The sequence below is a fragment of the Nyctereutes procyonoides genome, unplaced genomic scaffold, assembly GCF_905146905.1.
Source record: "Nyctereutes procyonoides isolate TBG_1078 unplaced genomic scaffold, NYPRO_anot_genome, whole genome shotgun sequence".
Classification (NCBI taxonomy): domain Eukaryota; kingdom Metazoa; phylum Chordata; class Mammalia; order Carnivora; family Canidae; genus Nyctereutes; species Nyctereutes procyonoides.
In genome coordinates, this window is record NW_026575142.1 from 47,981,108 (window position 1) to 47,993,565 (window position 12,458).

Sequence of the window (12,458 nt, forward strand, 5' to 3'; positions counted from 1 at the left end):
TGTTTTAACTGCTGTTGGTATCTCAACATGAGTCCACCCTCAATGCTGGTTAATGGCAGTAAACATAGTTTCCCAGTTCAGGGTCTCCAGGAGACCTCTGAGAAACAGCCGGTCTACTCTGTCCTTGCCTTGGGAAACTTGTCATAGGCTTTCTAATTTTCTAAGAAAAGCAAAAGAACACCATAGGCTTTCTAATTTTCTAAGAAAAGCTGAATGTTCTTTGGGATTTGTATGAGGCCTGAGAGAATAAAAGGAGGAAGATGATAGGTCTGGGATTTAATTTGTCCTCAGTCTCTACTACCGATTTAAAAAGCCAAAATTACAGCTAGCAGAACATGAAACTTACGTGATTTCCTAAATTTGTGCAGCTGACTGCCCAAATAGTACTCTGAGCTCAATAACTAAAAACTCAGGGCAGTAGCACACCAATTATAAGCTTGTCCATCAAGTAACATCATGTCTCTAGAGCCAATAACAAATGGCCCCAACTCCCATGAAAGCTGCACTTCCATGATGTTCTACGAACACCAGCTGCACATTCCAGCAGGTCAGTTCTTAACCATTAATGCTAGTATATGTGCTGCCAAAACAAGCGCTTATCCATTAAGCCTCTGATTCACAGCCCCAAATGAAATGCTATAAAATTTAAAAATGAAAAGTGAGGCTTCTGGGTGGCAATGCATTTAAGAGTCAAGTTTAACAAATTGTGTTTTTAATTCTTTTCCAAATGATGACTAAAAAATGGTTCTTTTGTCCTGAGCCAAAAACTGTAAGGCCAATTATATTCTCCAAGGCATTCTTCTGGCATCTAAAAATAGAGATTTATGGGAGGGAAGAGCAGATTTGGTGACACCTCTCCATTTCTTAATTTTAGAACCGAGTCTTCAATAAATTCTAATTTTCTTCTGACATTTGTTTGACCTTGTTATTTCAGTTCCCAAAGGGAATGACTGAGCATCATCAACAGATCCAATCTATGCCACCCAAACTAATTAGTGTTTGGAGAAAATGCCAAAATAAATAAACCCAAGAGTGTCGACCCTACTTGCGGGTAGGTGGGAATTCATTTTATCTACCAGACCTCCTTCAATCAGTGAGTTCAGGTGGCATTTCCAAAGAAAGGGAGGGGACCTAATTTTAAAGACAAGTCTGTGCTTATCTGAAATTAAGTTGGTACCAATTTTTTTGAAGACTGCTAAAAATTAAAGAAATTTAATTTAAAAAAAAAGAATCCAATTTAGGTCAGCTATATAGTTAAAGCTATTTTTAGTTCAAAGGAGAAGCAACTTGAATAGACATGGACATGAATCATAGAACTTCATTGTTTCAAGAAGGCAAAAGCTGAAGTCTAAGGGTGAGTAAGGATAAGGTATAGAGAAAGTCAATGGGATTGTATTTCCTTCTTCATGACTACTTTAACAGATCAAGAGGAGGAATTTTATCTTAGGTATCCTGGCAGATTTCAGAAAGAGGCATCATTCCAGAGTCAGAACCAAAGGTGGGGGAAGATAACTGGAAAATAAAAACACATGAGTAATAACAATGCCTGAAAACCACCATGAGGACTGCAACTTAGAGCGCACGTGGCACAGATGATAATATGGAGGAGGAAGATGAAGGATGATGGGATGAGGCTGCCAGTTGCTACTGCTCACTGAAACTCACCATTTGCCAGAGTCAGTGTGTGCATAATTTGTATGAACCTATTCAATCTCTACAACCAGAGTTCTTTTTTTTTTTTTTAAGATTTTGTTTATTTATTCATGTGAAAGAGAGAGAGAAAGAGAGAAAGAGAGAGAGAGGCAGAGGGAGAAGCAAGCTCCATGCAGGGAGCCTGATGTGGGTCTCGATCCTGGGTCTTCAGGATGACGCCCTGGACTGAAGGCGGTGCTAAACCGCTGAGCCTCCCGGGCCGCCCCCCAACCACAGTTCTTAATAATATCCCCACTTTATGGATGAGAGAATGAGCTTAGGCGGGGTCAGGTAACTTGTCTGAAGCCACAGAGCAGAGATCTGAGCCCAGCTCCCTCTGACTTCTTCACCACCATGCTCTGGGGCCCTCAGCCCCCGTTTCATTAATGAGGTGGCTAGTATGGTGGAGCTGCCCCTTACTTCTGCAGGAAGAAGCACACAGTGGTGGGAAAAGCACGAGATCAAAGGCCACTAGATGGTAGTCCCACACAGGGGCTCTGAAGTGCCCATCTGGCCTGAACTGCAGCACAAAGCACATGCGCACTCAAGATCCTTACCTGACAGTGCCACTGAACAGCACTGGTTCTTGAGGAATAATGGACAGCTTGCTTCGGAGGTCGGCAAGCCCAATATCACTGATTCTCACTCCATCAATCTTGATGCAGCCTCCAGATAACTCCACCAGACGGAAGAGGGCCATCCCCAGAGAGGACTTGCCTGAGGAGTGAAAGATATGCAGAAAAGTAGTTCAATTAGCAAATTTTGTGACAACAAAAACTGGTTTATTCTCCTGGGACAAAATCATCTGTTTTTCAAGTTGTATGCAATTATTTCATCTGATTAACTAAGATAATTGACTAAGATAACTAAAATGATAGCCAGAAACAGGAAAAAAGGCACTCTACTGAGCTACCGAGTATATACATTCAAATCCCACAGCTTCAGCCTGAGAGGGAGTCTGAGGTACTACCTTACTTTCATGAGAGTAAATAGGAAAAATGCCTGCTTTTCACCTTAGGAGTGGGTACACAGGCTTTAACACATCTCAACAGAGTTCTTAGAGCAAGGAGCTAGGGGCAAACCAGAGGACAGATGTTTTCTCTCTCTTTTATCCTCTTACGGTAGCTGAGAGAGAAATAAGACAAGACCTTCCACAGTTCTGGGGAAAACACACAGGGAAGGAGTAAATAAGTGGCTATAAATGACTCCACCATGATAAGGAACTGTGATAGAAAAGCAGGTCTGAGGGAGAAACTGATGAGGACAGTGTTACAGTGATGAGCAGGACAGCTTCTCTTAATTGAATATTTTATTTTATTTTTTTATTATTTTAAGATTTTATTTATTTATTCATGAGAGACACAGGGAGAGAGAGGCAGAGACACAGGCAGAGGGAGAAGCAGGCTCCATGCAGGGAGCTCGACGTGGGACCCAATCCCAGGACTCCAGGATCACACCCTAGGTGGAAGGCAGGCGCTAAACCGCTGAGCCACCTAGGGATACCCTGGATCTTCATCTTAAAAGTTATATAAGAAGGGGGGCGCCTGGGTGGCTCAGTCAGTTAAGCATCTGCCTTTGGCTCAGATCAAGGTCTTGGGGTCCTGGGATAGAGCCCCACATTGGGCTCCCTGCTCAGTGGGGGGCCTGCTTTTCTTTCTGCTCCTCCCCCTGCTTGTGCTCATGCCCTCTATCTCAAATAAATGAAATCTTAAGAAAAAAAAAGTATGTAAGTAATCCAAGAAGATAACATCAATCTCCCATAATCTCACTACTGTTACTTTTGATACATTTTGTTTCAGTCCTTTATACAGTATTATAATTGCCTTTTTCTACTTGACATTATATAACAAGCACTCAACCATATTATGAAAAATTTTACAAATTAAAGTTTTAGTGGCTACAATATATTCCATAGTAGGGATGTGCTCCTACTTATTTGACCAGTCCTCTAACGTTGGACACATAGTTTATTATAATAATGTTACTGCATATGCGTTAGTACTCAAATTGTGCTCTTGCTTCAGATGCTTTCCTTGGGATAGATTCTCAGATCTGAGATTACTATGGCCAAGGATATAAACATTTAAAAAGCTATCTCTATAGTGCTCCACCCCTGCTCCCCCATCTAAAAATTAGACATAGTTGGGTCTGCCTTTCTGCAACTCAGATCCGTGGTTCAGATTTACAACTATAGGTTTTTAAGGATGCCTGGGTGGTTCAGTGGTTAAGTGTCTGACTCTTGATTTTTGGCTCAGGTCATGATCTCATGGCTGTGAGTTCAAGCCCCACATTAGGCTCCACCCTGGGTATGGAGTGTACTTTTTTTTTTTTTTTTTTTTGGAGTGTACTTTTAAAAATAAAGAGAACTACAGGTTTTTAGCTGTTAGACAACTTTACCTTAGCTAGATGCCTGGTTCTCAACCTTCCTGCTCTTCTCCTGCCTCCATGTCCTGAAAGTCCTCTTGTGAGAGCCTCATGACTTTGTCTATTCAGTGTCTATTCAAATACCCTGCCTTGCCCTCACTATTTACTGCCATATCTCCACTGTTGGGATTTGTTCCCTGGGCAGACCCCTGTCAAACAACTAACGGGGACACTGAGAAATGTCCACGTTCCTTTTTTTTTTTTTTTTGGTATATAAATTTATTTTTTATTGGTGTTCAATTTGCCAACATATAGAATAACACCCGATGCTCATCCCATCAAGTGCCCCCTCAGTGCCCGTCACCCAGTCACCCCCACCCCCTGCCCACCTCCCCTTCCAACCCCCCTTTAGGAGTCTCTCACGTTCTGTCTCCCTTTCTGATATTTCCCACTCATTTTTTCTCCTTTCCCCTTTATTCCCTTTCACTATTTTTTATATTCCCGAAATGAATGAGACCATATAATGTTTGTCCTTCTCCGATTGACTTATTTCACTCAGCATAATACCCTCCAGTTCCATCCATGTTGAAGCAAATGGTGGGTATTTGTCGTTTCGAATGGCTGAGTAATATTCCATTGTATACATAAACCACATCTTCTTTATCCATTTATCTTTCAATGGACACCGAGGCTCCTTCCACAGTTTGGCTATTGTGGAATGTCCACCTTCCTAAAGCAGCAATCCTTGCAATCATCTATTAGAAATGAGCTGGGAAATCAAATCCATGCAGCAGGAATCTTTATTTATTTTTGAAGATTTACTTATTTGAGAGAAAGAGGGCATGAGATGGGAGTGGTGGGGGCAGAGGGAGAAAGAGAGAGAGAGAGAATCCCGAGCAGACTCCTCACTGAGCACGGAGCTTAATGCCAGCTGGATCCCAGGATCCTGAGATGATCTGAGCTGAAATCAAGAATCGGGCACTTAACTGAGCCACCCAGGTGCCCCACAGCAGGACTCTTAATGAGGAGTTTTCCTCATACAAGTGAATGGCTTTATTCAGAATTGGGGGGTCTGGTTAGTGGCCCCCTACCCTCATTTAAGGGATGCAATGGGACTCCCTCACTGCCAAGGCAGTGCTTTGTTTTAAGATCTAAAGTAAGGAAGGAACTGTCCTCAGATAAATAGACCACGCTGTTCCACTTTAACAAAAGATGTCACCTGGACTGGAAGATTTTATAGTTCTCTGGATCTAGATAGGATATGCTAGTAAAAGAGGCCATGAAGTCCTCACAGTCATGTCCATAGTCTAAGAGTCTTTGAAGAAACTTGTTAGGATTAGTGTTTAGACTTTGTAAGTCAGGCTATTTATAATCTTTTTTTTTTTTAATTTTTCTTCTGTCACTGTTTATAATTTAGTAAAGTCTTTTTAAAAAGATTTTATCAAAAAAATAAAAATAAAAAAATAAAAAAAAGATTTTATCTATTTATTTGAGAGAGAGAAAGTGTGCACACATGAGAGAGGGGAGGAGCAGAGGTGGAGGAACAAGCACACTATGCTCTGGATGCAGACATGGGGCTCAATCTCATAACCTGAGATCATGAACTAAGCTGAAACCAAGAGTCAACTGACTGTGAGCCATGTAGGCACCCCTGGTTTAATAAAGTCTTTTAAGACCTTATCTATTTATTCATGAGAGACACACATAGAGAGAGAGGCAGAGACACAGGCAGAGGGAGAAGCAGGCTCCATGCAGGAAGCCCGATGCAGGACTCAATCCCAGGACTCCAGGATCACAGCATGAGCCAAAGGCAGCTGCTCAACCACTGAGCCACCCAGGCGTCCCAGGTTTAATAAAGTCTTAATAGTTCAGTCTGTCTTACTCATATTAAAGGGAATCACAGGAGATATCAGTCAGAGCTTTCAGGAGAGCAGTGTACCCCTAGGAGCCAATGAAGCGGAGGGAATTTGAGGGAGAAAGCAAAGGAAGAGCTTTGAGGACAGCCACCCTCTTTGGCTGACCATTATCCTTCCAGCATAAAAAACTTACAGTGTATTGTTTGGACATGAAATAACTCCTTCAAATAGAAAGCAGGAAATGGCTTTTTCTTCTCATCTTAGCAAGTTCCTTAAAGTAAATTGGCTAGAAAAGATACAAGGCTTTCTTTCTTCTTCTTTTTTATAATGGAGAGAAACAAAGCTAGAAGAGTTTTGATGCCAAGGAAGCATGGAGCCCAAAAACTGATGAGGAGTGAACCAGAGGAGACTTCTCATACCAAGTAAACCAGTTAGTAAAAGAAAACAAGACTCAATCTTTGAATTGAGGAAGGTAAGAGGGAAAGAAATGAATTACTCAAGTCTTGACCCTAGAATTCTAAAGGGCATAGAAGTAATATGAGAAGCTTTCTTTGAAACTAATGTCAGATTAAGAAAATAATTTCTGTCTTAACACAGGTTCCTTATTTAGAGCTGCATTAGCATCTGATAAACATGAGGCAACACTAGCAATATGTCACAGATGACTTAAACTTTTTGTGTATTTTGACCTCACAGAAATAAGCATATTCACTGCAGTACTACTCATAATAGTGAAAAATTGACAACAACATCAATGCCCTACAATTGGACTGGTTTTGTGTGTGTTTTAAGATTTTATTTATTTATTCATGGGAGACAGAGAGAGATGCAGAGACACAGGCAGAGGGAGAAACAGACTCCCCATGAGGAGCCCAATGTGGGACTCAATTCTAGGGCCTCGGGATCACACCCTGAGCTGAAGGCAGACACTCATCCACAGAGCCACCCAGGTGTCCTGGGGACTGGTTAAATACAAATTATGGTACATCCATAAAATGGAATTTTATATCATGCTGTGTAGAATTCATGTCATAGGCCACTAATGGACATAGAAAAATATTTGATAGATTTAAAGGCACACCATGAGACAGTGTTTATAAAATGACCTCGTTTTTGTAAACATACTTGTAGATAGAAAAAGCCTGACAAGAGGTGCCTGGGTGGCTCAGTTGGTTGGGCAACTGCTTTCGGCTCAGGTCATGATCTCCTGGTCCTGGATCCAGCCCCACATCAGGCTTCCTGCTCAGGAGGGAGTCTGCTTTTCCCTCTCCCACTGCCCCTTCCCCTGCTTGTGCTCTGTCTCTCAAATAAATAAATAAAATCTTCACACACACACAAAAAAAAGCCTGACAAGATACCCACCATTGTATTAACAGTAATTATCTCTGGGTAGTGGAGATAGGGTGCTTTTCTCCTTTTGTACTTTGCTATATACTCCAAGTTTTCTGCACTGAGAATGTATACTTTTATGATCAGAAAAAACACAAAGTGTTACAAAAACAGAGTTGAGAATACACTGAGAAAATTGGCTTCAGAGATACCATTAATACAGAGCTGCTTTGAAGCAATGAGAGTAATATTCAATACACAGCAAATCACAGACCCCAAACTTAACTCAGATAGGTTCAAACATTTCCCCAGAGGCCTCTGCATACTCTTACCTGATCCGGTCCGCCCCACAATGCCAATCTTCTCCTTGGGTTTGATGGTGAAGGACACTTTCTTTAGAACCAGAGGGAGATTCTCTTGGTACCTCATCTCTGCATTCTCAAAAGTCACCTCTCCCTCCTGGGGCCAGTCAGGAGAGGGAGCCTTGTTCTTAATTCTGGCAGGTGCTTCCAAAGAGAGAGTCTGGGGAGACAGAAGTGACTGGGTCAGACTGACCAGATTCTGTGGGAGTTGAAGGCTTCTGAAGAGAAATAAAACCCAGACAACAGCCCACACAGAAGCAGCTGCTGCTCTCTTCCCTTCCTATGGGAGATGCTCTCGGCAGTAAGTGCTTCTTACTGCTAAACTAGACAGTATGATAGTGACTAACTTTACACTTAGCAGTTTACAGTGGCCACCAAGCAGCATCTAGGGGAGGGTAGTCGGCTTTCAAATTGTTTTCTATCTTACAGAATTTCTCCACAAAACTGAAGGTCAAGGGTGGCGCATGAAGTCTTCCATGAGCTCCTCAAACACAGCACTTTTTATCAGAATTCTTTCAAAATATTCTACTTGAAACAAGATTCCACCATTTGAAAGCCAATGGCCCAAACCCAGAGGAAGGAAACTACCATTTACTGAGCATTTTATCAGATCCTGGCATTTGGATGTTATCAGTCACCCCAGGAGATATAGGACCTAATTCCAATTTGCTACCAGTTGCTGTGTGATCTATCACCTCTTCACTCTAGGTCTTAGTTTCTCATCATGGGGACTGGATTAAAGAATCATGAAAATCCATCCAGCTTTAAAATGCTGTGTTCAATGTAACTGGGTAGTTTTTGTTACCAACACCTTGCAATGTTTTGAAATTTCCTGGCTACTAGTCATAGGGCTTTACAGCCTTATGGGGAAGTGAAAGCCAATGGCTACGGTGCTCTGGGCAGGGGTAGGGGGTGTGGGTGTGAGTGCAGGTGGAGCCTGAAGTCTTGAACTCCAAACTGGAAGGGCTCCATGTTGGCAGTGGCATCCAGGCTAGGAACTGGCAGTGAGAGCCATTCCTCAAAAATGTGACTGGTTTATGCAGGGTCCACTCTACTATGGCTGACCATCACCCTGACTTCTCCAGCAAGAGACTCTCACCAACAGCAGTATTAAATGCTACATACACATATCATCCACAGACATGAGCACTGGGCAAAGAAGCCAATGGATAAATAAAAGGAACAGCTATTAGCAGATATATTAGATAGCCATCTGCCATTCTTTCTGAAAATAATAATAATTTGTAAGCTTAAGAAATATCCTACAATTAATGAGGTTCATTGTCAAAACAATTCAGTGAAGCATGTCTGCTGGAAAATGCAGTTTACATAATATACTAGTTCTCAGCTGAACATAATATACTAGTTCAAAACCATGTTTTCATTATTCAATTATTTGGAAATTGATGATAAAATCTCTGGGAAATCCACAAAATAGGTAACTCCTATGAACTGAGTTAAGTTGGAGAATCTTAAGTACTCATGCCTCTGCTTCTCTCTATAGAAAACTGCCTTCAGACTTCCAGCTAGGACATGCCATGGCAGCAAGATGCTGCAACCCCCAGCAACACTGCAGGGGTCACTAAGGCAAGGTGTGGGGAGAGTCAGTTCATCTTGGTATCAACTAAGTTAACTGGTTTCTAAACTATGAATGCAGTTTAGAATTGGCTATGGAGCTTTTAAAACTTCAGAAGCCTGGGTCTCACCCCAGACTGACTGTATCAGAATCTCCAGAGATGAGTGAGGCCCAAGCCTATCTCTGCCTAAAGCTCAGCAGGGAATATAGATGGCCAGCCCCAGGTAGGAACAAATGAAGTAGAATAAGATTTAAAACAATAGATGGAAAAAAAATGAAAAAAAAAAATAAAACAATAGATGGTTTTAAACGATGTTAAGGAAAATGTTACAGTAGTCAGCTTAACTGAGCTAACAAAATTCTAGACATTTTGTAAATTAGCTGATGAACCCACATCCTTTAATCAGACACAGTTCACAAGAACGTTTAGAAACCCTTAGGATAATCTCTTCTCCATTCCATACATGCTGGAGAGAGTGCTGGTCCTCCCTTGTGAGAAAAAAAGCATCCTCCTTGCACAGCCCCCTGAGGAAGTCAAAGGGTGAAAGGACCCTGTGAAGGGTCGGACCACAGTAATAGGCTTTAGCATCCTGACCTTGATGTAGTGGTTGATCCTCTCCACTGAGGTGAAGCGGGCTTCTGTCTCGGATGCCAGTCTGACGGTAAACTGGAACAGCCCTGTTAACTGGTTAACAAGAAGCAAAATCCAAGAAAGAATTCCTTATGAACACATATCAGGACACCACTAGAAAACCTCTTCCATCTAGAGGATGACAGTTCAATATATGAACTGAATTGGGCACTGCAGCAGCTGGTTTTACGGACCAAGTCATTCTCTAAATGTTCAACACAATGCTTATTATCCCCCAATCAACTGCAATTCTCAGTGAATGCAGGTGGCATTGTGGTACTGCTGGCACTGGCTTCCCTGTATCCAAAGGCTTTCCATCCATCCTTACATTTCCAGTACACATATCTGCAGCTGAGTAACTTCTGGGCTTCATTCAGAGAAGCCTGCACCTGCTCTGGCTGTCACAACAAATGGAGATATTTATCAACCTGTGAGCAACTACTGAGAATGCAGAACCCCTGTGTGCTTCAGACTGAGGATCCTGAACCACAGTACATACAACATATATTCTCCGCCTTCAAATAATCAACTAAGTCTGTGTAACATGGACAGACATCTTTGGGAATCTGTGAAGACACATATCTCTTCTTGGTTCTCATGGCTACTTATTTATTTTGATCTTTCTGATATGGAAAAAATGTCAAAAAGAGTAGAAAGGGCAGTATAATGAACTCCCAAGTACTTAAAAATCTGTCAACCTATAGACAATATTGTTTTATCTATAGCACACCACCCTCTGTATGTGAAAGCAAATCCTAGACATCCTATCATTTTATCCTTATTTTAGCTTGCATCTCTCTAACACATACTCTTTTTTTTTTAATTTTTTTAATTTATTTACAATAGTCAGAGAGAGAGAGAGAGAGAGAGAGAGAGGCAGAGACATAGGCAGAGGGAGAAGCAGGCTCCATGCACCGGGAGCCCGATGTGGGATTCGATCCCGGGTCTCCAGGATCGCGCCCTGAGCCAAAGGCAGGCGCTAAACTGCTGCGCCACCCAGGGATCCCTCTAACACAAACTCTTTAAAAACACAATACCATTGCCCAATACCATGATGATATCTAAAAAATTAATCATAATTCCTTAACATCTTCAAAATACTTAGATTCAAGTTCCCAATTATTCTCTGAGCTATTTAAGACCTTATACTATCCCTAGGGGCTGGGTCTGTATATGTAACAGTTTTGGGAAAATCAGGGGCCTGATAATAAAATGCATATAAGAAGCATATTGAAGACATAGTATTTCTTAGAAGACCAGGAAGAGGCCAGAGATGAGAGGGTGGTGAACATAGAAACCCATAATTAAGAAACTATTTTCAAAATCATGTTTATTTCTAAATAAATAGCACCTATTTCTTTTGTTTTTGTTTTTTTTGTTTTTTAATTTTTTTGCACCTATTTCTTAAACACGTGCAACAGACTTAAATCCCTTTGTTCCTACATACCCCCGTACTGTCTCCCATCCTCCCCACCCTAGCCAAGTCCAGGATGTTACTAGCAAAGCAGGTGGGCAGAGGCTCTAGGAGTCAAAGACTTAGGGAGAGCCCCCTACCGTGCTTTGCAGAGGACTCAAGCGAGCAAAGGTAATGCTCCAGCCCAGGGCATGGAGACTGACCTGGACAGCATAAGAGATGGCAAGACCCGAATAGGCGGGGGGAATCTGTCCGTGCATCAGAACGATCATCAGCCCGGTGGTGGTGATCAGGGCAATGCTGATGAGGTCCAGCCGCACAGCCAGCCACCGCATTGCACACGTGAACAAGAAGAAAGGACCTTGGTTGTTATCCAGTAGCTCCTGGTACCTGTGAGGGAGACAGAACACCTAAGAGGCAAACAAAATACCACAGTACCCTGGGAGTGGGTGATGTCAGAGCACTGGTGAATTACAGATGGAGCACTTTCAAGTATTTCCTGTTTGTCACTAGGAGGATATGGGAACCTAAGGACTACAAAGGATTCCAGGCGCCACACATAGGACAACTTGAGGTTTTCTAGTTTTACTAGTCTCTAGTTTTCTTAGTTTCCAAGAAACATGTTCAAAATATTAGTGGAAAAAATATCTATGTTGAAAGTACAACAAATGCACAGGGAAAGGAGACCAAATAAAGAGGTTGGTTAAGCTTTAGAAAAATATCTTAGATCCAGGGTGATTTCCTCAAAGAGACAGGCTACATAGGCAAATTGCAGAAATGCCCTAAGACCTGGAAAGATAAACTTGCAGACTGAACATTGTCAAGTAGAAAACATCTGCTGAGGCATTGCTGTTGGGTAAAATGGTACTTGCTTCTAAGACCATGGAGCACAGAACCAGAAATTAAATGACAGTAAAAAAGATCTGGACAATCTTTGCCACTGAAGGAGCAAGACACTACTGTCAGCAGGGGTCCTAGGGAGCAGAACAGACCCCATCCAAAGGCTTGGGTGTCACAAACACATATAACTAGAACTCCCTTTTTTTTTTTTTTAAGATTTTATTTATTTATTCATGAGAAACAGAGAAACAGAGAGGTAGAGATACAAGCAGAGGGAGAAGCAGACTCCAAGCAGGGAGCCCGACGTGGGACTCGATCCTGGGTCTCCAGGATCATGCCCTGGGCTGAAGGTGGCACTAAACCACTGAGCCACCCAGGCTGCCCATAATTAGAA

At 42.0% G+C, this 12,458-nt stretch overlaps 1 protein-coding gene across 3 annotated transcripts in view; it reads right to left on the bottom strand.

Moving 5' to 3' along the window:
- Nucleotides 1–12,458, bottom strand: part of ABCC5 (ATP binding cassette subfamily C member 5) — a 92,869-nt gene that overhangs the window by 15,055 nt on the left and 65,356 nt on the right. For all 3 annotated transcript variants that reach the window (XM_055307855.1, XM_055307854.1, XM_055307856.1), the window contains 4 exons: nucleotides 11,428–11,614; nucleotides 9,775–9,864; nucleotides 7,574–7,763; nucleotides 2,250–2,409 (listed from right to left, as the gene is read on the bottom strand). In XM_055307855.1, coding sequence (XP_055163830.1) covers nucleotides 2,250–2,409; nucleotides 7,574–7,763; nucleotides 9,775–9,864; nucleotides 11,428–11,614 — 627 coding nt within the window. The remainder of the gene's footprint in view (nucleotides 1–2,249; nucleotides 2,410–7,573; nucleotides 7,764–9,774; nucleotides 9,865–11,427; nucleotides 11,615–12,458) is intronic.